We start from the raw sequence: 24821 nt of genomic DNA, 5'->3' as shown, positions 1-24821 counted from the left end.
GCTTGTGACTGAGAAACCAGTAACCTCCTCCCAGATGATGACATGAACTTGTTAGTTCCTCTGTCCATTGTAGTAGCTGATATATTGTGAAAATCATGATGCACTAATCAGCCATGTTTACATAGAAACAACGCGCCGCGAGGCTTTGCTTGTGAGACTTGCGGTCACGTGGGTCGGTTGTGGGCGGAGCTTGGTAAGGTCCATACCTTGCAAGAACAGTGAAATATTAATTTGTGTCAGTACTTCACTTAGAAAAAGGAAAATCCTGTTACACAGATTATTTAAAAGGGAAGGATGAAAAAGATGTATTTGAAAGGTGCTTGTGTTAGACATTACCAAAGGCTTGACAGGATCATAAAGAAAAGCCAATGGGACAATTTGGGAGGAAATTACTTCCTTAAACAATTAATGATGTACATCATCCGAAGCCCCAACAAGTAAGCTGGAGAAAGGTTTTAAGATGTACGCCTCGTTATACATTCACAGATACAAAGGTGAGTTTTACTTTCTTTAAACTTTGTGGCTAACATTAGCTTTAGCTTATGCTAGTAGGCAATATTCTCTTGCCATTTTTCTTGTAGAAATGTGCTATTTAAGTATCTAAACATTTTTCGTCCATTCTAACGGACAATGTTTTTACCTTATGTTCAAGTATATTACGTGGTTTATTGTCGTTAGTGTCAGAGACCAAGTAACGGGGGATTTTATGGTTCAGGCTTTTTGCTTCTGAAGCCTGAGGAACAACAAGCCCATAGCTTAACAGTAGAGCAGCTCTGGTGTCAGAGTTCTAGTTCAGCTGACTGTTCAGGTTCAAAGTTGTTGCTTTTAGAAAAATATGGCCGTGTTCCTTAAGGTCTCCTTGTTATTTCGCTTTATTAGTTTTGCATGCTTCTTGTGAAGCAGGACGGTGTTTACAACAGTGTGTACAGGCAGATCAGTAGCTCGGCTGTCTGGCTCTGGTCTGCTCTCTCGTTCCCATAAACTCTCTTTCAGGCTGAATACAGAAGTGATTCCATGGAAATAACACAGGAGGCTCCTTTACCGTCTTCTTTAAGCTGAAGAAGTTGATCCGGAGTGAAGTGAAGGCTGTAAACTTTGCTGTGCGGCGTTAGCTTTAACTGGTAGCGACGAATATTTACAAGCCATCGTCTTCTTAGTTCAGGACCGCTTGGAAATCCATGAAAACTTAAAAGCCCATTATATTAGGAAAACAAAATGATTGACAAAGTGCATAATATTGTTTTATTTGCGTCTGAAATACGACTTTGTCTTTTCTAGCTGTCATGGTAACTCAAAGCGGAAAAAAGAGAGCTGCATTTGCGCATGCGGTTGTGACGTCAGCATTGGAACTTGAACATGTACTGTGTGCTCCATCCATCCATCCATCTATCCACCCACCCAGACACACACACACACACACACACACACCGGCATGATAAACATTTACCACGCTTTGATTTGAAAAATCAAAGCGTTAATTTGAAAAATTAATGCATAAAAACACAAAAAAACCTCAACGGACTAGTGTAATTACTGGCTTTGGGATCCCTCAGAATAAACTGCAGCACTGATGAGATGCTGGCTTTACCCTTGACCCCTTTAAACCAACCTTGGCTTGGTGGAAGATGGAAAAATTAAAACATTATCACTCTATAGGTTAAAAAAATGCAATTTCACATTTCTTTATTTCCAATGTTTCATATGTGAACATAAAACATGGGCTTTTCATGATTAAAAATTAAATGAATAAAACTCCAGAAATAAATTAAGACATTCCTCAATCCAAGCTGATTAATCACATGCATCTACTGTTTGAATGAAAACAAGAAAAGATAAAACTGTCATATTATTAATGTACTGTACAACATGTCATAATTATAAAGGAAATTTCAGGAGATTTTGATTTATTAAAGGCTATTTAATGAAAACTAATAGTTGATTTCTCCAATCCCTCCCTCAGAATTAACTACAGGAGCAGTGTGCCAATAAACATGCCGAAACATAAATCAACAGCTTAATTGGGTTATCAATTTCTAATAACCAAATCTTCATAATGTGAAGTTGAATGGCGGAAGATCAAAAAATGTTGTTTGTGATTTGCCAGACTTTGACACTATTTTCATATTTTCATTTAGAAAAATTGTGAAAACCCAAAATCATTTCCTTCCACTTCACAATTATGCACTACTTTGTGTTGGTTATAGAAAATATGTAATATGTAAGAATTTGACTGACAGTGTGAAACAGTTACAAATATAAAGCTTATTACATTAGGCATTGATATAGAAATGGACCTTGATTTAGATTGTCATTTTAATGTATTATTATGCAATTGTGTTTTAATAAATTACATAATTAAGTCTTGGAAGCAAATCACTCACATTTTTCACTATCAACCCAAATTTAGAGAAAATCAGAAAAGGTGTTAAAATGTAAAGCAGACATGCCACACTTTTTACCCCAAATGCCATTAAATTGAAAATATTTTGTTTGTATTAAAAATTATTGGAGGAAAAATTTACATAAATCCTTAAAAAACAAAATAAAAAGTGTGTTACTTTTCAAACATCTATATTGTTGTGACGTTGGATTTAATTGCACATATTACATTAAATTATCTTAGGTTTTTCAGTTTTCAAGGTCCTACAGTGTTACAGCATTTCCTTTTAAAACCAACATAATTGCTGGAAAAATTTACTGGCAGTAGAAAGTAAGAACGCTCTCCTGGTTTCCTCTGACCATCAGGACTGGAGCTCTGAGATCCCGGGACAAGACATCGAGCCATGCCAGGTACAGAGAACTGGGACACCCATCTCTCCTCCCCACCGGCATGGTGCTGTTTTTAGACACAATGAAGGACACATAACAGGATTTATTTTCAGTTTGCAACAATTGTATCTTCTAGTTCGCAGGACAGAAGCAACGAAAGTTACAAATGTTGCACTCACATCACAATCAGAGCTGCATCTCTGGAGTAATCTAGCAGCACCTCATTCAGACGAATCTGACGGAGGGACTGAAGGTCACACAGTGTTAATTCTAGTGAAGAAGAACTGGGGGATAGAAAAATGTGAGTGGTAAGAATTTCTCAGACCTTAGCCATGTTCCTCTCTAAATCCTGCTTAGTGATCATCCAAGGTGCTTCCTGCTGTCTTGTAGGGTCAGAATCGGAGTCCTGTTTAGGATTTGTGTCCACCCTAAAGCGACCAATCATGTTCTCGAAATGATGAACACTGGAGAAAAGAAGTTACTGATTAGATAATGTTTCAAAAGACTGGACCAGCGTGTTTTTTTCCTCCTGCTGGATGGAAAAAGCTAAGTACACGTCATGCAGTTTTTCTTGTGGTATCACCTTTATCAGCAACAAGTTGCTTTCTAAATTACTTTGCCATTCTGTCACATAGTTGTGGAGTGATTTTGGTTTAAAACAAGCCCAAAAGATCATCACGTTCACCAACACGCTTGAAATTGGTTTAAGATCTATAACATGCTAACTGAGATCTGGGATGGAGTTTCTAGCTCTTTCAAAATCTCTTGCATAGATTATGTGATAAATCTGATCTTGAGGCAGATTTACTGAAATACCCAATCCTTGAACAAACATGCAGTCTTACTTGACAGGCTGAGGATTTTGGTAGATGTCAGAAATCACTTCAACATCTTGGAAACCGAGACGGAACCTCTTGATGAGAGACAAAACCCTAGAAACAAACCATACACCTTAGATATTTTCATATAATCTCATGAAAATAAAAACAATCCTCTTGTAAAACAAGAAAGAGATTCTTCTATGATGAATATATTGTTTCATTTCTCCAAAAGAAACTAAAATAGCAGATCTCTTATATAAAACAAGTAATCTTACTCCTCTTTCTGCTCGTCCTTTTTGTCTGCTTCCCCTCCAACAAAAACTCGGACCTTACACCTGGCCCAGCGCTTCCTGCGAGTCAGCAGGTATGGCAGCAGCAGCGTCAGACCTAACAACAGAAAGATCATCATTAGGAATCATGCTAAAAAGTCAGAGAAGCGAGAGATGAAGGTGGTGACTGGTGACTGCAGACGTAGCGGTCCCACCTCCGTCATCACACAGCCAGTAAACATCAATGGTCTTCTTCCCTTGTTTTTTCTGGAACACGGTGGTGAGTTGTGGCTCAAGATCAACAGTGACAGAAGCTGCAAACAATAATCAAAGTATAATCTGAATGTACTTAAAGCTCTGTCATGAAAATACATATTTCCTTGTGATGTGATGATGTGCACAGTACATACATGCTGTGCTTGTTCGAATAAGGGAGGCGGGAGAGATGGTGTTAATGTTGTTCTGTCCCTCATCAAAACCTTGATTAACTGTAATAAGAACAGTTATCAATGTCAATGTGAGACAGGGAAGAATGTATTGATCACTTAAAAACTTTAAATTGTTCTTTAATAATGCTCTCACCATGTGACTGAGGTGGATTGGAGACATCTAAGCCCTCTTTCATCCTCAGCACACACACTCCATATTGCAGGTCGAAGGCATCACTGAAGAGCACATACAATTGAATTCAACAAAGCTTTGTTTTCTTCATGTTTGGTCAAAAAATAATTTAAAAAAGATATATCCATAAGATTATTTATGCTAAGTAGATAAGATAAATATTACTCACTGCAGGATTTCTATGTAGTTGTGTGTAGCAAGAGATGGGTCGGAGCGCCAGTCTTTCTTGAAACCCATCAGCAAAACGTTTGGCTTTATTCGACCCAATCCTGCCCCCTGGTGGGGAGTTAGCAACATGAGCAGAGTGGAAAGAAGATGGCCAGGTTATTAAATATATTCAAAGTATAAGCCTCTGTGAAAATGAATGCCTCAATCAAACTTTACAAATTCTATGCCAAACCATCGGACACATATTATGTTGCATAGACTGAACTCTAATAATTATTGAAACACATTGAAATGAACAGATGTTCTAGATAGATAACCGACTCCATAATAGAAAACAGTCAAAATAAAATTTTAAGTACAACACTTTGTTGAATAGAAAGATATTTTATGTGAGAGACTACAACATTGATTCTTGTTTAAACCATATTTTGATTGTTAAGCTGTTTCTGACCTGAAGCAGCATGTTAACCCCACAACGTAGATCCGAAGCCACAACTCCCCTATAAAATGACTTTATCTTCCTTTGGTTCAACCAGGAGATGTGGCTGTTACTGCTGGCCTTTTCTAGAGTTGATGGGGAAGAATCAGCCTGAAAATCAGGAAGGATAATTAGTAGTTTTTTAAATTACAGAGCTAAACACAAATAACCTTATGTACTACTTTATTGCATGAGAATAAGTTGTATGTGGGCATTTTAATCTATACGCACAGTGACCACATTTCCACACATCATCATACTGAGGTTCTTTGTGAAACAGTTGACGAGATCCAAGAGAGCTGGACGACTGCTGGGAGGACCTGTGAGCACCAAACACTGGGGTCTTGGGGGAACAAAGACATAAAGAGGTTTAATGCAGAGCCAGTATCAAAACAGGAAACGTAGTATAGAGCCATAACAAAGTACCTTTTAATATACTTATACTGACTTCTGTACATGATCTGAATTCACTAAAACAACTTAAAATAACAAAATGGGAAGAGAGATGCAGCTGGAGCCATTTTACAAATTTGTGCTCGGTTTTTAACCAGGCCCACATGGAGTGTTTGTTTCCCAAAACCTGAGTCTTAGTCCTACTTGACTAAAGTACACAATTCCAGCTAAAGTCTATAGAAAACTCTGTCAAAAACTTATTTAAGGGTACATATACAACTAGTAACCCCATGGTAGAGAACTCTTGGCTGCAGTTCTCTAACAGTGAGCCTCCCATCAATTTTACCTTCTTTGTTATCTCCTGAGGAGCATATCACTAACCTGTAGTTCTTGACGTGGTCCTCCACAAGGTTCAGACCCACACAATGATTCAACGCCAGATTGTAGGAGCTTGCTTGGAGTGATGAGCCCCAGTTTACATCTAAGCCAAGCAAGGAATATGAATGAAAGCTTTGATATGACAATAAGCTATACTTTAATGTAAATGTAGTTTTTACAGTGAGTCAGATTACCTGGCTTTTTGTACAGTGTGTATCCCAAGAGGAATACGACAACACCAATTGCAATAAGAGCCGCCCACCAGGTCAGCAGGAACATGATCACCACACATATTATAGCACATAGCAGCGACAGCCATTTACTGTAGAATCTGAAGGATGGACGCCAACCTGCAAATGTACAAATAAACACAATACACACTTCACAGTCAGAGAAACTGGCCTTTGTTTTACCTACATTATCAATTGCTCAAGGGCACAGCTTCATGCAATTTAATGTAGACATTAACTTGTACATAAAATGATACACAGCTACATCATGTTATGCATTTACATGCATAACATGATTCATACGTTACACTCCAGGGAAAAAGTCATTTTCACCTTTAAGATCTTGTCTGTTTTTGGTCATTTGTCGTTCATGTCTGATCATTTTATACCAAAATAAAGGAGTAAATGTAAATTGACGTTTTTGGGATGGCGATTTCATTATTAAGGGTGAAAAGGCAATCTGACCCCATGTAAGTTCTGGTTGTGAATATTTAGTGACAACACATGGCATCAAACATTTGCAATAACTGGCAATAACTCCTTTGTATTGCTGTGGAGGAATTTTGCCTGCACTTTCTATGTTTGATTGTTGTAACTTTGCTTACATTGGAGGGTTTTTGAACATGAAAAATCCAGTTAAGATCACTCTTTGATTAGGCTAATTCAAAAGCATTTTTTTTTCTGTTTTTTATTACTGAACATTATCCTAAACTGATGGCCAATCATTCAGGATTTCGGCTGGAGACCAGAATTTGTTCTTTCATCAGTTATAGCAGGTTTTCAACTTCCGACTCAGTAAAGCTGCCCCTGAGAATGATCCTGCCTCAATTGTGTCTGACTGTCTAATTATACTATGTTTTGTTTAAGAAATACTGCCAGTGTTACTCCATATTTAAAGGACCCACATTGCAAAACTTCTACTTTTGTCTTGTTAGTCCACAGACAATTTTTTTTAAAGTCTTGGGAACCATCAAAAATATTTATGGGGTAAATGAGACCGGCCTTTTTATGAGGTCAGTAGTGATTGACTCAACTGAGGCCCACCCAGCTTTAGATGTTGTTATTGCTCCTTTATGACCTCTTATTTAAAGGACCAAAATACTATTTTGAAAGTTTCTCTGTTCCATGGTTTTTGTAATCATTTATAGCCAACGGCCCTCACTATAGTTCAGTGAAGACTTAGAATCCTAGGAATGTTTTTGCATTTTTTCCAGAGCTTTATATTTTTTTGTTTTTAATGTGTTCTTGAATTTAATTATAGTAGGTCGTGTATTGCCTTTTAAGATCTTTTAACCTACTTTGTGTTGCCAGGGATTCTATTTAAATGAATTATTGTTATTAATTGAATCAGGCTTAAGCATGGCTAGTAAAAATGAACATCCATTCAAGAAGGGGTTAGTATATTTCAGCTCATATTTTCACACAGGTCCTGGTTGGTTTTGAAACTGGCTTTTCTATTTACTCAGGTTGCCCTTGTCTAATACATCACATATTTCTTATTAATATAGAAAAAAATAAGAGTGACAGAAAAGCAACTACAGAAGAAATCTGCAAGAGAGCAAATATTTTTGACCTACCTGGTGAATTGGTGATTGAAGCATGGAAGCAGCTGAAATTGATCAAAGAGTAGGAGCACAGGTAGAAATTGGAGATGATCGGAGCGATGGCATTCAACTCAGCTGGTAAAAGAAAACAGATTTTATTTTTTGTCATATGCTACTCTTTACTGTGTGAAAAACATAAACTTCTTGTTTAACATTAACTTTTCAACTGACCAATAGGTTTAAGATGGTGCTACAGGAATAATTAAATTTGCATTGTATACATAATGAAACGATAACTATCAATTATATCAAATATACTGATTATATTGATATAAAAGGAAAAAATCCTATTCAGTTACTAAGAATTTAAACTGAATCTTGAAATTAAAATAATTTTTGTTTTCATTGCTCTTTCACTTAGTTCTTGCTATAAACTTTAAGACTTCATTTTGTGGTCATAAAGAATATCTATTCCAAAAAGTAAGATCACCTTCAACCCAATATGCTGTAGGATTTGATTAGAAAATAATGACCTACCAATGATAACAAAACAGGCAGCTATGATGTACGTCAATAGGTAGGCTCTGAGTGGTTCATCGTTTTTGCCATATCCTTTGCCGAAGAAACCAATGAGAGGGTAAAGATGGTCCTTACAGAGACACTATAAAGCAGAATATAATAAATAGGACAAAAACACCAAACAAAAGATGAAGTGCCATTTTTTCACATCTGTATAGTGGTGTTTGAGAAAATGTGTTTGTACCTGAAACACCTTGGGAGCAGACACCAGGCATGCCAAAGCTGAGGACAGAGTTGCTCCGAATATACCAGCAGTGATGAGAGGGGCGAAGGCTGACACCATGCTTAGTGACTAATCACAGAAAAGGTCTTGTTTATTAAACACCTACTTCTTGTCAAAAATGCTAACCAGTTTTATATGGTTCACGGAAAATATATAAAAATCTTTATTTTGATTGGACATCTATCCATGTGGCACTAAATAACTTAATCTTAGAATTTGATTAAAAACAGACACAAGAACAGCTACAGTTACAATTGATGTAAATTTTATGCCATCATATTGCCGCCTTGCTCTGCCTCTCCTTATAGTTTAGAGGCATTAATAACTATTCACATTTCTATTGTGATTAAATAATGTCAACAAAAACAGTACTTCACAATTTTGGATATAAGAACAGTGTATAGCGGCATGATCGTTTGGGTTACAACTGACCTGATAGTAGTTACTAATGCCATAGGTGCAGGTCTTATTGTTAATGCACTCGGTGAAATCCCATCCATACTGACATGCTAAACCTACGCAGGAGTCCATGGATGTTGAAGGGAGCAAAGTATCATTTAGAGAGCCAGAGGCATCCCGAACCACACAAGATCCTGCATAAAAGTTAACATACAAAGGAAGAAATCCAGTATTTACAACCACCAACAAACCCTTAATACAAAAAATAGACATAGAAAAGGAAACAATTATTAGCTAGGGATTGTTAGTTCAGTGCTGGGAAGGTTTTTTCAAATTTACTCTAGAGAAAACAGCAGCAAAACATGTTAAAATACTACATTTCAAGCATATTCTCTATGCATATTTTTCCCAAACAGAAGTAGGCTTACCAACGGTTGCAGAGATGACAAGGTAGGAAAAAGTAGTCCAGAAAATCGCCAACAGTGTCCCTCGAGGAATAGCTATTGTTGGATTCTAAGATGGAAAACATGTGGGATATACAAAGTAAACTACTTCTATCCAACCACGTTAATATTTATTCATGTGTATTTTCTTATTTTATCGGTGGGGGATACATGTGTCCCCCATATATTGCTGGAATATAAGAAAGAGAAAAAAAATATACTTGCATACCTTCAGATCTCCAGAGATGTTGGCTCCTGCCAGGATGCCCGTAGCAGATGGGAAGAAAATAGAGAACATGCCAAAGAAACTGCCCTCTGGACCCCGCCAGTTGGGTACAAAATTGGCAGCAAAAATACCAGCTGTTGAAGTTGAAAAGGTAAAAGTTATGGAAGAATTGGGGAAAAGAGATAAGTCTTATCTGTCTTGGCTTAGAACTTGCAACCTAGATTGGACATTTCATCCTAAGGATTCATATCTTTATTATAGACATGTTTCATGTTTCAAAAGTATAAAGTTACCAGAAAAACCACTCATTAAAATATAAATTACAATAGAACTATCAAATAAAACAAAAAAGAATTTAACTACTAAAATGGTCAAGGAAATGCAATGGGCACATTAAAAACTTAAATATTAGCGGCATGGGAAGAGGACTTGGGTTTTCTGTTTCCAGATGACTTGTGGGATAGAATTCTTTACCGTGTTCATGGTTCGTCACTGTGTGCCAGACACGGACTAATTCAGTGTAAGGTCCTGCATCGCACTCACTGGACTAAGGCCAGGCTTTCTAAAATATACCCAAACGTTAGTCCGGAATGCGATCGTTGCCATCAAACACCTGCCTCACTGATCCATATGTTTTGGTCATGCCCATCACTAAAGCAATATTGGACAAACATTTTTGCAGCCTTGTCTGAAGTAGCTCATATGTCCATCCAGCCTGATCCACTAACTGCATTGTTTGGTGTACTTTCTGAGACGGTTTCTTTGTCAAGACTTGAGGCTGATCTGGTTTCATTTCTCACTTTGTTGGCGAGGCGTAGAATATTGCTGTGCTGGAAATCAGCTTTACCTCCCTCATTTGAAATCTGGATTAAAGATGCTTTACACTTTAGTAAACTTGATAAGATTAAATTTACCCTACGAGGTTCCACAACTAAATTTTTAAAGATTTGGCAGCCGTTTTTTGATTTTGTTCAGACATTGCCGTCCCGTATGGTGCCCAACTAAATTTTGCTTTTGCCTGACCTTTTTATTTACATTATCATATTATTTATCAAATTATTTATTTTGTCATTAATACCCATTGATGTACCTTTTTCTTAAATCCTTCCCCCCCCCCCTTTTTTTTTTTTTTTTTTTTCTTTCTTTCACTATTAAGACCTATATTTATATCATTGTACTTTGCACACAAGACTAATGTCTTTTTTATTTCTTCTTCTAACATATCTACTTTTTGTTTTTTCTTGTTTTCTTTTCTTATTCCTCTGGATTTTATTTGGGAAGGCTTATCCATGTGTTCTGTACGACTTATGTTCGGTTCTGTTATAGAAAAAAAGTTTACATATCTTGTTCATATATTTTTGTACATTTTGTATTTTGATGTTAAAACCTAATAAAAAAAAAAAATAAAAAAAAACTTAAATATTATGTTCAACTAGAGCTGAGTGCCAATAATAGTTACCGTTGTAGCTAAAGAATCCTTTGGCTTGTTTCTCCAAAGAAGCAGGCATAATGGTTCCAACGATGTAACTGGCAAATGACACCATTATGACAAGAAAAAACAAAACCTGGGCCTGTGGAAAGCACATTGCAAAGTACAGTAAGTTTGCATTGTAGACAAACATTTAAGATGGTTTATTAAATAAAACTGGGTTTTAGCAAAATCTCCAAAAGTTGCACATTATTTTATGCATAAACATGAATAATATCATCTAAGACTCAATTGAAAAGGTTTTTGCTCATATTTCTGTCCCACTCTGTGGAAGTCTCATTATATGCAGCTGTTTGAGTAAATTTATAGTTGATTTAAATTGGTTTAACCTTTTACGCCACAAGACGGAAAGCCTTGGCAATGCCTGACTTTCTGTTCAAACACAGCTGAATTTATTCCTATCAACCTTTTATGTGCCACAGATCATACAATAACCAATTCTGTAACGTATATAGAAACGGTCAGGTAACCTAGATATCTGAAGTCTGGAATGTGGTATCACAGTTTTATGCTCACAGCAAAATAACTACTAGCAAAATTTTAGGAGAACATCTTAAAAATGTGAATGGAAATTTTAAAGTTACACCCAGTTTTTTTAAAGACACAATAAACTTTAACTATATGCTATATATTGGTCTCATCCAGAGGTCAGAAACCTTTATAACCCTGAGAACCACTACTTTTGTTGGTTGAGCTAAAATTAGCTTAGAGCAACAACAGATGAAACGACTGAGATATTTTTTTGTTTCTTGTGAATGTGTTTTGATTTTTGAATTAAAGACACTTGCAATTTAGTTTTTAAAGTAAAGAAATTATCATACTGATGGGAGTGAAAAAAACCTGTGACAAAATGTTAAACTTTATAGAAAATTATGTAAGAAAAAAAAGCACGTAGTGTGGAACCAAAAGACAACATTACCATATTAAAAAGAACATCCCTAACACTATTTAACACTATTAATCTTACTTATTTTTCAAAAATGCTATGTATATCTTTGAAGCAAACTCCTAGGATTGTTAAATTCTTTGACCACTGATCTAACCTTTGACTCCCACGCCATGCCTGCCATTGAAATCCCCAGCAGCAATGTTACGGTGATGATCCCAATGATGCGGATGTCATTCGTTTTGTCCACCATGACAGCTCCATGTTCCTAAGAAAGAGGTACATATACTGTAAGTCTCTGTTTGCTTTATTGTGTCACTATAGAACCTAATTTGCACATGCATGTGGAGAATGCTTCTCACCCTCATGAGGTCTGTGACGGTCTCAGCAAAGCCCACAGTGTGCATTGCCACAGCCACAGCATTGGCAAAAGCAAAGATCAAGCCAATAGAGCCGCCCAGCTCTGGACCGAGGCTGCGACTTATCAGGAAGTAGGTACCGCCTTGGGGTATGTGGTGAAAAATATGATCTGGTTAGAAGTTTGTGACTTTTTCACACTGAAAATAGATTATCTTTTAATAACAAACCTCCTTTGACTTTTCCGTTGGTGGCTATGGCTGAGGTGGAGAGACCAGTGATCCCAGTTATAGTAGATGACAGCAAAATGATGACCCAGGTCATACCTGTCAGAGGTGGGAAACAGTCTGAGTAAAGTTTCAATTCATCCACTGAAAATGTAATGTAATTTAGCACACATGTAGACCAATGACGGTTATGTCAGTCAATTAATTTGCAAGGAGCTGACAGTTCTGGAGCGGAAGACAATTGCTGTCTAACACTCTGTCAGTGAGGTATTTGAAGGTCTTCATATACAGAATATGCCTTGTAAGATACATTAACATAATCAGCACTTGATGCAGTTTGGTTGGAATTGTTTTGTGACATTGTGGTTGATTGTGTTGTACAGTTTGTCAACATGTCAGCTATTCTCTATACAACTAGCAATTCTTAATACAGCCATCCAATTGCATATAAACTTGAAGTGCATCATTTATCAAACCCTGACAAGTGCTGTCAATGCTATCTGGCATGTCTATGAGATATTCTTAATGTTTGGAGAACTTCACTTACATTGATTAATTGTTGGGAGTTCTTTTCTACCTCTTCTGTCACAATTTACAAACTCTTCACCAGATCCTTGCAGACTGAATCCTTTTCATAGCCAATTTTTTTCTACATGTTAACTAAATAATGCTTAAAATCACATAAAATCTTAAAATCGAGAACAAACACTTGAAAGTGAGTCACACCAGGAATGTTTAACATACCGATACCAGCCTGAGCTGTGATCCAAGGCAGTCTCAGGTACAAGATCACCCCCCAGATGTTTAACATGCAGCGAATCTGTGTACAAACAAGCAGGATTTTTACAATTACGAGGCAGAGGTTAATGAAAAAAATTGAATTTTACTACTGGCAAGAGAGACAAAATTTATGACTGAGGGTGCCAGATGTTTATATAAACTTGTGTTGCATTTTAGTATCAGGTCATTGCAATACACCAATTAACTTATAAAAAAAAAAAGAAATACGAGGAACAAAAAAAGCTGTGACACATTTAAGTGAATAAGTCACTATGTTTTAAGGGACATGCTATGTGCTTGCATCATAAGAAATGAAGGGATCTGAACTCTTGAAGGAGTACAGTTCACAGAAGTGTGGAAAAGGTGGTAAAAAGTTAATTTTAGCATGTTTTTTCAAAAATCAATGTATTCAAGTTTAGGATCAAAGCCGATCGGTGTGCTTCATTGAGACATTGTCTTTAACAGGCCAATAATATCTTTAAGCTTATACACATTTGTACATTTCTTTTTATTAATGTTGCAACTATTTCCCCAAACTGCACTATGTTTGAATAATCATTAGCTGACAAACATCTTGTAAATAAAAATAAAAAACAGGACTGACAGCTTGCATTTGTATTATCAGACAATATTCATTGGTTTATTTTATCCTACTTACATGATTAAAGTTTTGATTATGTTTTCAGATGAGTGCATATGCATGTTGATTGTTTCATATTAAGCAATATATTTGAATGGCAGTTCAGTATCAGTGATTTAGATGTGACCCTGCTCCAAAAACACCTGATTTAGCTTCTCTGCTCTACAAGAGCCTCCTACTGACCTGATTATGTAAATCAGTTGCGTTCAAATAGGAAAACATTTGACAAATGTAGGACACAAGACCTCAATAACAAGATCTGCCCTTCTTGGACTCACTCAGTGCATAATAATTTATTTCACTGACAAACGTAGTTAAAGTTTAATTCTTCATTTCTGCATAAAACTTCCTTAAGAAGAGCAAAGAAACAGACAAGGAGTAACAAATCCTTAAAGTAGCCTTTTGTAGTTGCTTCAGGGTTTAAGCAGCTAATCTGCTTTAAGATGTACAGACTGGACAAACCTGCATAATAAAGTTACTGAGTGCTTAATTTCTACAAGTAGGTACATTGTAAATCTCATCTGGAAAATATTTTATAGGGTTTGTTTGAAAAACACTTGTTGATACTCAGTCAAGACTCCTTCTGATTCAACAGCATTTTCCCTTTAGACGTTTTCTTCCAGAAAACCGTAAAACCTTTTCACAGTTCAGGCTGTTTGAGAGATTATAAACACAATAGGGCTACAAACACCATAATTTTCTGTCTATAAGTTGCAACATTTTTGTTACATTTTTCTTTTACACACAACTAATACAATGTGGTGAAGAGGAAAACAAAAGCTCAAGGGCGAATTTACCTGAATGCAAAAGTGACATTGAGAGCAAAAACAAAAGAGAAACTGAAGACATGTGCGAGGCTGTTCAATTCGAACACTGAAGAAGATGATTTCAGTGGTTTTCAGTGGTGACAATTGTCATTATCAGTGACAATGACAATGACTTTTCTGGTTCCCTAAGAACTTCGGGATCCAATTTAAACTACTTCTCATCACTTTCAAGGCCGTCCTGTCCCAGCGCCTTTGCATTCACTCATCCTTAGGTTGCTCTGCCTTCATTCACCTCTCTGTCCACTCCATCTGTCTCAGTATCATGAGGCCAGAGCCTTCTCTTATGCTACTCTGGAATCAGCCGCCACCTGATCCGTAAAACTGACTCCCTTCCTCAGTCTGAAAACCTCCTCAAAACATATTTTCAAATCTATATAATCTCTGTTATGTTTGATTTATGTAAGTTGCTGATAGTTTGTTGGTTTATTGCTATGTTGTTTTATTTTTTGTACACTGTCCTTGAGCGTTTTGAAAAATGCTTTAATGCATTATTATTATCCGGCTCAATACTTTTACGCAGCCGTGTTACAGTCATGCTGGAAAACAAGCATGCACAGTACATAATTCTGTATGTTACTGGTACATTATTTCATTAAAAGTAAAAAAAAAAAAAAAAATATATATATATATATATATTGTGCGGTACAATATTGATACAATGATATATTGTATCATGTGATACAATATATTCACATTGTATAACATGATACAATGTGAATAGCTGCAGTGAGGCATTTACAAGTACAATTTAGTTTATTTTCAAAGTTAGTGTGTACACCGTATATTCAGATGTGAACATCCATACCCAACACACTCATCCTTGAAGGGCTGCCGGGGGGGCTGGTGCCCATGTCCAGCTGTCATCATGTCAGAGACAGGGTAGATTCTAATTATATCACCAGGGCAACACAGCCAGGACAAACAACCATGCACACAAGGAGGTTTTTTTTTTTTCCAGGGAGACCAATTAACCTAACAGTCATGTTTTTGGACTGTGGGATGAAGCCAGAATACCTGGAGGGGACCTACAGGGAGAACATGCAAACTCCATGCAAGAAGACCTTCTTTCTGCAAAGCAACAGTGATAAAAACTAAGCTACTGTGCAGCCATAGGTGCAGTCAGTAGTTCGGAAATTACAGTACTTTTAAAATACGTTTTTTAAATTACTTTTAAGTTAAATGAAAGACTTTTCATTATGGATTACAAATCACAGAGATAAATGACACAAGACAAGTGAGAGATATAAAAAAAAAAAAATTGTTTCCCTCCTACTGGTTTGAAGCCCAGTTTACCTTTTTCAAGCTGATGATGCCGATTAGAACATTGATGAAAATCTCTTTAAGAATTTAATCCATCACAACTCCTAACCTTACATTAGGTCAGTCTACCTACCATGACTCCCTGCACCCAACCAAAGCGGGTGGGTTCAGGTGGGGGCTCCTTTTGCTCATCCTCTTCTTCAGACGTGTCTCCTTCCGTCTCCTCATACACGGGAGGTCTGGAGTCATCCTAATCAAATTAAGTGTTGTTAGGTTTGATGACTTAGAGATGTAAGAAAGTATAGTTTAAAAAGAAAATTTAGTGGGATTTAGTGGTGTAGTATGCACGTAGAATAAAAGCGGTATAATTTAAGAAAAAGTAGTAACTTCATTAAGCATAACTAGAGCTAAAATAATATTGAATATCACCGTACTGAGTCGACAACCTTGCAGAAATAATATCCAAGTCATACATAGATGAAGATTTAAGATATACATTTTACTTTATTTGCACATTGAATAGGTATTGAATATATGAACTGATAAAGAGTAGACATCCTTACCTCAGGATTACCATGCAGTTGATGCAGAGATGGCCTGAAGCGTCTCTTCCGACCCCACGCCTGACTGTTGGCGTAGAAATCATAGTGTGGTGGAGCATCTAGAGTCTCGTACCCAGTTACAGCAATAGACGGACGGGATGTCATGCTACTGCCATCACCGTAACACTGATAATAATCCGACTCATCAAACCCCCCAGACGATGTTTTACCATTAAGTACCGACAGTGGAAGGTTAGTTTTGTATGCAGACAAGTTAACATTGTCATTAGCAGTTGGATGCTCCATTAAAAATGTCACAGAAATCTCAAAACGATAGTGGTGAATAAGAAGTATTCCCTTCACATACAGCTGGCCGCTAGTCAATGAAGTTGATTATGGAGTTGCAGTTAAAAGAGGAAGGCTTTATTATGAGGGCTGGGTTTAAAAATGACCTCAAAGTAGCAGGAAGAGCCTCAGGCCATATAAGATGTTCACTTGTTCAGTGAAAAGTCAAACAAGACTCATTACAGGAATTATTAAACCTGACATGAACAGTTTCACATTGAAGAGGTCAGCCAAGAAATTCTTTAGGACTTAAAGCCAGATATTTGATTTAAAAACAATTCACAAAAAAAACGTTTCTACAGATTTTTCTTCCCTTCTACCCCCAAAATTAAACATTTAAAATAAAATAAAAAATTGCTTTTAAATGTCATTTGAAGTTCTCTTTCCTGGTTTTATCATCACAGCTATTAATGATTAAGCTCTTGTGTGATTGTTTTGGTGAGATTAGTTGTAAATAGCATAATTACACTTGTATCAACGACCTGTACGATGCCCTTGACTGAAACCAAACAAAGTTGTTAATGGAGCATATAAAGGTCAAGCAAATATTCATCTTTTATGCTTATTTTGGAAAATAAGGACACTTCTTATGCAAGAAAAAGTGGTTTGTCATCTGGGAAGTTGTCAGTTCGATTTCAACCTCCCAGACCACATGTCCAAATGTCCTCGAGCAACACATTGGGTCCAGATATGCCACAGGTCATTGAATCGTGAAAAGTACATAGATAATGTGACTGGCAGTAAAAACATTTAAGTTGAAAAAAAGTCACATTAGAAAATTGGTTTTATAATGAAGCAATTTTATTAAAAGTAAAACCTGACTTACTGTACGTTTTTAATATATTCCGCTGTTTTATTGGAGCTTAGCTTCTGCACAAATGACATTGCATCATGGTTGGTTGACAAAACAAGAAAACAAGCCCATATTGTGAAACGCCTATCACTGGATATTTGTGGCAAATTGATGTTTTTAGTCTTGGGGAATTTCTTCCCTGTACAGAACACATTCACCTTGAAAGACTTCAAAACAAGCTTGACTTGTTTTTTTTTTTTCCATTTTACTGTTATGAATGCAACATAAGATGAAACAGTGTTACCTAATGTAATAAAATCAGATTACTATTTTCTTTGCAATTGAAACGACTCAATTTTATCCCCTTATAAGCCATCAGCTGGGTGGGCATGTGAATGGTGCAGTACCACTACTGCTCTTATTAGCATGAAAGACAAATTCCAGTGAAAGGTGCAGATTGGGTACCCCGAACTGCTGCTCTGCGTTGTCAAATATTGCTCAATCATTAAACCTGGCTGCAAGGAATGTTTGAATTTAAAAACTTGAAACTTCTTTCCTTGAACCATTAAACATAAGGAGTTGCCTTTATGGTGGCTTTTAAACAAGTCCAAACCAATAATTGCTGTATTGTCTCATTTACAGCCCCGGACATCTCAATCACACTGCAGTTCTATCATTGCACAAGGCGGGCACTCACTCAGTCTTTTGAACAACATATCTCTACACAAGTCTTGTATAACGTGCAATGAGAAACCAAGGTCACTTCCTCTTCTGCTAATATGTTACCCAATTAGGAGTGCAAGCCTGTAATATTGTTTTGGTAAAAGTTCTTATAAAAGAGTGGAAAGTACAGCTTCAGAGTAAAACGCATGTACAGAGCTAAAATCAGAAAACTCCACGTTTCTCCCCCCCAAAGCAATAAGATGCCAAAATATAAAATAGATTATAGTTACTACTGAACAACTAAAAGTCTTTCCAGCCCATATAACTAGAAAAAGGCCCACTTTAATTTAGTGGAAACCCTATAAAGATTAAATGGTTAATAAGTAGAAGTACTGGCACAACTCATTGGCCACATGTTAGCAGTTTAAACAAGAGATAAGAGTCAAGCTGTGGCACGTGGTTCAACGATTTTTCCAAGTTATATTTTCATTTAGGTGGTTATCTGAGAGTCCTGGGTTTTGCAGTGATATAATAGATGCCCATATTGCAAAGTCAAAAACAAAAAACCCCACACAGAGAGTAGGTTTTGCCATTTTATTTGAGAAAGGGGAACTTTAGATCCTGTTCCTTGCACTTCAGGTTAACCTGCATTGCCTGGAAGAGAGAGTCATTATTAGACATGAGATTCAAATTACATTGAGGTTCAAGGGTGTAAGCAGCACTTACCTGCATCACTCTTTGGAGAGTCTGGTTTATTTTTAAAGCCAGCAAAAGTTGTGGGTTTCACACATGCATCTAGATGCATTTTACTAAACCAGAGTCCTGAAGTTCAACTGCTTTAGGTTGACAGGGCTATGCAATACTCACTGTTGAACCAGGGTCACAGCAGAATGTGATGAGAAATTAGTGAAAACATGCAGGATTAAAATTAAGTGTACCTTCAAACAATGACTATGTTGCTGGTGGGAACTAATTAGTGATAATACCTGGAACAGTTCACATTTTGAAGCAGACATTTTATTAATTATTTAAATGAGCAGAAGAAAAAGGAATGAGCAGACTGCACAATTTAAGCCAAAGTTCAACATGTTCATGACCTGACGGCACCAATGGCAGTATATTGTCATAAGTCACATGAACCTTCAAGGCTGTCCTTGTCCAACAGGGTATTGCTGGAGCTTAAAGCCATTTTGAGCAGGCTGGTAGCTTGATTGAGTAAAAATGCGTTCAAAAGTACTGAAAGGAATAGAAACAGAAATTGCCTCTGCCTTTGGCAAGTAACTAACCCTTTGTGGAAAATTTGTGTTCTGTTTATTAGGTTCATTAACACATTTACCTACACCGTTGATGCAAGGTACTTGACTGCAAGGCTGAGATTCTGCATTTAGGTAAGGGTAGCGAAGGTCTGAAAAAGACCCATATTGGCCAAGCCTAGAGAATGAAGCTCTACATGGGGGTTGTACATTAAAGGATGTCCTCGCAGTGTTTCCAGTCTGGTACATCTGCCAAGAGACAGAACCTCCTTCATTAGTGTCAAAGGGTTTCACATAGTAATCTTTTCCCTCTTTAATATGTCCACGGTCGTCTTGCTCAGGAAGTTTCTTTTGAACTTTATATCCACTTGGCAGACTGTGCAGAGCGGCTACATCTTCAAAAGTATCATAAGAAGGTTCTTTTCCACGGTTGGACTCGTGAAGATAAAGGGAAGAAATTGGTTTCTGCCATGTTTGTGGCCTTTTTGAAGGAACAACTTCCAACATGGGAGAATTAAAGGATGAACTGCCATAAGCGAACAGGCGGTGATGTGGACTTGAATCAATCTCAGCATTCTTTTGGAGATCACTGTATGGTTTAAAGGGATTGTCATGTGTAGAAGCATAAAGGCTGGATGAAGGTCTAGGCTGACTTTCCACATAGCGGTTTGTGATGGGCTTCAGAGAACTGTAGAAACTTTGAAGCCTTTCAGATTGCAGTGATTTTGGCTGGATGGTTTGATATTTGCCATTTAAGGGTCGTGTAACATCAATGAGGTATTTTGAAATTCCCCGGACTGGAAACTGAGGCTTTCCAATCTCTGAATCTCTTGGAAACCAGGATGAAAAGCTTGGCTTTCTGCCTGTAGGTTCGTCAGTAACAGGCTCATAAGGAGGTGGTTTCTTCTGTTTTGGTTCAATATTTAGGATTGGCCGTTTCCTTTCAGGAAGCCCAGTTGTTCTGTGGTCCCCAGCATCAAAGCCTAAAGCTGACTTTTTTAATTCACTCTCCGGTAATTGTAGTTTTTTTGCCGCCATGTATTGAGTCAATAGAGACTCAACATTTTGAGGTTTGATAGTCAAGTACCCACCACCTTTAGTGAGGTTTGACAATTTTTTAACTGGGAAGGAAAATTCTAGTTGTAGGGTGGGAACTGCAGAATCTTGTTCCTTTTCACCTTTTTGATCGCTTGTGAAATCTTTGACATTAGCAGCAACACTTTGAGAACCAACACCAACATATTTGTTATCTTGAGATCCTCTGTTATATTGAGGAGGAGACAAATGTAGCTTTGGTTTTGAATAAGGCTGAACTAAGTCTTCTCTCGTTGGGCTTGTTTGGGCTTTGTTGAGACCCAAACGTTCAAGATACTTAACAAAAGACAAAGACAGTGGTTTGGTTGAATCTGGTTTTTGTGGTGCCAAACTCTGCCTGGTTGTGGGAGTATCATAGTTTCTTTGTGGGGAAATTTTGTGCTGGTTTAATTGCCATGTTGAAGAGGTCAGTTTGCCCTCAGTAGGTTGGGTGTAAGTCGACTCATCTGGCTGCTGTAGAGTTTGCTTGGGTCCAGTAGCAGGATAGTTAGACCATGTTGAAACCAGTTGCTTTCTGGTTTGTTCACGTGCTTTCTGGTTGATGGTGGGGGATTTCAATTCAGTATATATAGAACTCAACCTTTTCCCTAGATCTCCATAACTGGTCTGAAAGATATTTCCTGGGTTTTGGTTTTCAACAAGCATGCCAATGGGTTTTATTGGCTTTAAAGATGCAGCGGGAGGGGGAACGGTAAGGTTGACCTGGAAGGTTGAAGTGGGAACACCATGGATATTCTTTCCAGCTTTTGGATCCTTTTTGGAATCTCTCTCAGGGCTTTGAAACTCAGAAATGCTGAGGCCACTTTGAACATTTGGTTTAGTCTGGAGTTTGGGGTCAGTTTGCAGAAAGACTTTGGTGGGAGAGTTGGTTTCTTTCATTTGATCGAGTTTATAAAAAGGGAGATCCAAGCTGATCCTGAAACCTCGGGGTTGAACCAAAGGGTAGTTTCTTTGTGGTGCAGGTTGGACTGGAAGGTTCTGTGGCCAAAGATGATGTGGAGTTTGCCTAAAAGTCTGACCAGGGGTCAAATCCTTCACACCACTCCTTTGAGGGTTTTGTCTTGTGTTGATCAGATTATTCTTCAGCTGTCTCAGAGAGCGAACATAATGCAGAGGGCGGCGGTAACCCAGTACTTCCCGTTTCTGTCCTCCATCTTGCCATGGTGTGTACCCAGTACTGGCTGCAAGAACAGATCATGTCAATATTTTGTATACATTTACTTTGTTCTTATTTAGCAGGGCAATATCAAATTGTGGCACACAGTAGTCAAGATTCGAGCAAAATATATATTTTTTATATATTCAACAGAGACTGATTGGAGTATCTATTACAATCTTGGCAGGAGAAAAACATCAAGAAAAGATTTTATATTGCAGACAAACGTTATGGTGCAAGGTAAATATTCAGTTATTGTCACTTTGTTGGCACATTTTCTGAGTGTACATCAAATCACAGAGAGCACTGGTCAAACTAAAAGTAATCACAGTGGTTTCAAAAAAGTTTCAGAGGAGTTGCCATGTTTCTAGTAACAACAACACCACATGGACTGGAGTTTGCGAATCAATGTTTAACCCAAATCTGAGTGTGTATGCTTCCAAGGCCAAACCTTAGAGGGACCTTGCAGGTCTAGCTTGCAAATAAAATTCATGCAAAGTAGTTTAATCACACAGAAGGGATAAGAACATCAATTTTAAGCATAAAGCCAACATTTTTAGTCAGATTTTACCTGCATTAATTTAGAACAATATTGAAATTTCACTTTTGCATGACATGGCTTGCCTGTTTAATAAAGGCTCAAAAGGTGACTTACAAGTCAGTTGATAGCCTACATATGTATGAGACCATTTCAATGGGGACAAATTGCCTTTTTCATGTGCCTCAGGCATTGACTAACATCAGTTTTAATGGGATTTAGCAGTTCAGACTGTGGGTTAACAGGCCTGAAACAAGTCATTACTCTTTTTACCAGTTTCACATGTTGCAAAAGGCAAGTCAGACTTACCTCCTGGGAAAGCAGAGGCATAAGTCACTCCCTTTATTAGGCAAAGCATGAATATTCTGTAAGATAATTGAAAGGAAATTTTTCCAAATATTACATTTCAGCCTAAATTATTGAGCAATTACTGGACTCAGTAAAACCAGATTAGGCAGATTTATTACCTTGAAATCATGAAGCCAGCAGTCATGACTGCTGCAGCGGCACTCAGCAAGCGTCCTCTGAAACTTTCCAGCTACAAGTGCACAGCTGCCCTGTCAGTTTTGCTCCAGTTGAAAGATAAACTCAGGTTTAACCATCATTTATGCCAACAAGGACCTGTGGAAGCTTTGAAGGGTACCAGTCTCCCATTCTAATGAGATGAGATTCAGAAAGGGAAACAAAAAAGGCTCACGCAGGTGTAACCACTTAGTGTGATTGCTCTGGGTTGTGGTGGATTTACTGCTTTTGGAGAAGTAACAGGCAAGGACAGATTTGTCCTTTTAAAGTCCTATATTTTTGAGTCTCAAGTAAATTTTTCTCCCACAAAAGGTCATTTGTTCATGCTGAGCCTTTAAAAACTCAAATGTGTGGAACAAAAATGGAGATTTGCTGAGCACTGTGTGAAATTAATTTGTTTATGTAGTCTCACAAGTATATTTTTCCAACCAGAACAAGAGTCCATCATAGTCTGTAAACACTCATTTTAAATAAATTATTTCTTTATCTACTACTGACTGCATTATCGGAATTTGCGGATAGAAAATACATTTGGTCGTAAACCAATACTTAAAAACTAATTTAATTGGATATTTTATGACTTGTCTCCTCCCTCTTTACCGAGAAGAGTTAGGAGTGGTGTTTTATTCCTTTTATGAGCAAGCCTCATTTTCATCCATTAAAAACATTCAGACCAAACCAAAAATATAGATTGCCTAACTATATATTTTATCTTCAACACTAAGGCATTATTTTCATAAACAAAAAAAAAAAAGACTTAATGAATTTTATAAGTCATAAAGACAGTTTTGACCAGTCTAAGAAGTTTAGATGTTGTAGAAGCTGACATTTTGCAAAAATGACTTGGCATCCCAAGGACCTTCCTCCCAAATAGAGCGTCAGCACCTTCCTGAATTCACACAGGCTTCCAAAAGAGTGTTATCAAGGTAGAACTCACCAAACCAAGATAAAAACAGATGAGCAGGATTGACCAAGAGTCATCAACACATTTCAGAATAATTTGTTTTATCCTTGGAAAACCAACCTGGAGAGCAGCAGATAAGGTTATTCATTCATGAGTCTTCCTACACAAGATAAGACCATTTAAAGTTTCTTACACCTATATGTAACAAAGAAGACATGATCAAAAAGGAAAACGTTTTTATTTAATATGTACAGCAGGAGTGAAACTGATTTTCACTTTGAACCACTTCAAGGTCACGAGTATCCTTAAAGTATTGGCCTTGGCAGAATGTATTGCTTAAAATATATCATTCCATTTGACAAGTACTTTTTGAAGTAAAATATTTTTTTAAAATTATAATGTAAGTTGCTGCTTTGATAAATTAATATTTAAGCACATATTCTATTTATATGTCTGTCTGACCTCAGGTTTAGAGAGCTACATCAAAAACATATGGTGAGCCATGTTAGGCCCACGGGCCTCGAGTTTGGCTCGCTATGTACAGTTTAAAAACTTGTCCCATCTTCTGATAATAAACACTGTACATGCAGTGTTGAATCTTTATTAAGGGTCATATGTTTTTAAGTCATATTCCCAATTGTGTCAATAATGCTGTTAAAAAAAACCCAAAATTATATTTACTGTTGCATCACAGTAAATATGCATCACTACTTTGAGCCGTGTACATATTTTTCACAGGAAGGTACAGAAAAATAGACTTTGTGGTCACTTTAAGTCACTACTAAATCACTGAATGACTTTTTTACCAACTGACATTTATTAATGCAAGTTTAAAAAACATTTTAGCATTCCTCTTTTCTCATATTACCTTTCTGAGAGTTAAATAAAACCACACACACTTTTCAAGAATGATGTTTTATTCAAGGTCTGTATGGCACAAAGATTCTTGGGCATACTGGCCACTGTATATTTTGATGAGGTTTCTTCTGAATAGTCCTTTCCT

The 24821-nt window shown here is 37.1% G+C and overlaps 2 protein-coding genes across 3 annotated transcripts; both read right to left on the bottom strand.

Annotated features, from left to right (window-relative positions):
* Positions 1-1653: 1653 nt before the first annotated feature.
* slc12a3 (solute carrier family 12 member 3) lies at positions 1654-16963 on the bottom strand. The gene is made up of 26 exons (XM_028026141.1): positions 16571-16963; positions 16141-16257; positions 13245-13320; positions 12504-12599; positions 12279-12418; positions 12074-12184; positions 11001-11112; positions 9545-9675; positions 9301-9385; positions 8906-9066; positions 8435-8542; positions 8209-8332; positions 7705-7806; positions 6092-6247; positions 5901-6000; positions 5358-5469; positions 5100-5237; positions 4650-4756; positions 4442-4524; positions 4270-4347; positions 4075-4173; positions 3866-3977; positions 3615-3701; positions 3095-3233; positions 2949-3016; positions 1654-2836 (listed from the first exon to the last, which is right to left on the bottom strand). The coding sequence occupies exons 1-26, from the start codon at positions 16853-16855 to the stop codon at positions 2695-2697; spliced, it is 3069 nt and encodes a 1022-aa protein (XP_027881942.1). The 5' UTR covers positions 16856-16963; the 3' UTR covers positions 1654-2694.
* A 1967-nt stretch (positions 16964-18930) lies between these two features.
* On the bottom strand, positions 18931-23088 carry LOC114151624 (uncharacterized). Of its 2 annotated transcripts, none has more exons than XR_003596972.1 (4): positions 22860-23087; positions 22702-22757; positions 19077-21879; positions 18931-19004 (listed from the first exon to the last, which is right to left on the bottom strand). XR_003596972.1 is itself a non-coding variant. In XM_028028964.1 (4 exons), the coding sequence occupies exons 1-3, from the start codon at positions 22883-22885 to the stop codon at positions 19493-19495; spliced, it is 2469 nt and encodes an 822-aa protein (XP_027884765.1). In that variant the 5' UTR covers positions 22886-23088; the 3' UTR covers positions 19112-19216; positions 19485-19492. The 2 variants fall into 2 exon arrangements, 1 of the variants encoding a protein (XP_027884765.1); XM_028028964.1 differs by lacking the exon at positions 18931-19004 and having other exon boundaries at positions 19112-19216; positions 19485-21879; positions 22860-23088.
* Between the last annotated feature and the right edge of the window lie 1733 nt (positions 23089-24821).

This window comes from Xiphophorus couchianus, chromosome 2 (assembly GCF_001444195.1).
Source record: "Xiphophorus couchianus chromosome 2, X_couchianus-1.0, whole genome shotgun sequence".
NCBI lineage: Eukaryota > Metazoa > Chordata > Actinopteri > Cyprinodontiformes > Poeciliidae > Xiphophorus > Xiphophorus couchianus.
The sequence above is the reverse complement of the archived record's forward strand: the minus strand, read 5'-3'. Positions and strand labels throughout refer to the sequence as shown.

Coding starts and splice junctions, on each gene's coding strand:
- LOC114151624 (XM_028028964.1), bottom strand. CDS start 22,885: ATGACTGCTGGCTTCATGATTTCAAG. Junction 22,758..22,859: donor GCTGGCTTCATGATTTCAAG/GTAATAAATCTG, acceptor ATTATCTTACAG/AATATTCATGCTTTGCCTAA. Junction 21,880..22,701: donor TGCCTCTGCTTTCCCAGGAG/GTAAGTCTGACT, acceptor CTGTTCTTGCAG/CCAGTACTGGGTACACACCA.
- slc12a3 (XM_028026141.1), bottom strand. CDS start 16,855: ATGGAGCATCCAACTGCTAATGACAATGTTAACTTGTCTGCATACAAA. Junction 13,321..16,140: donor GTTGGGTGCAGGGAGTCATG/GTAGGTAGACTG, acceptor GTTTGTACACAG/ATTCGCTGCATGTTAAACAT. Junction 8,333..8,434: donor CTGCTCCCAAGGTGTTTCAG/GTACAAACACAT, acceptor TCTGCTTTATAG/TGTCTCTGTAAGGACCATCT.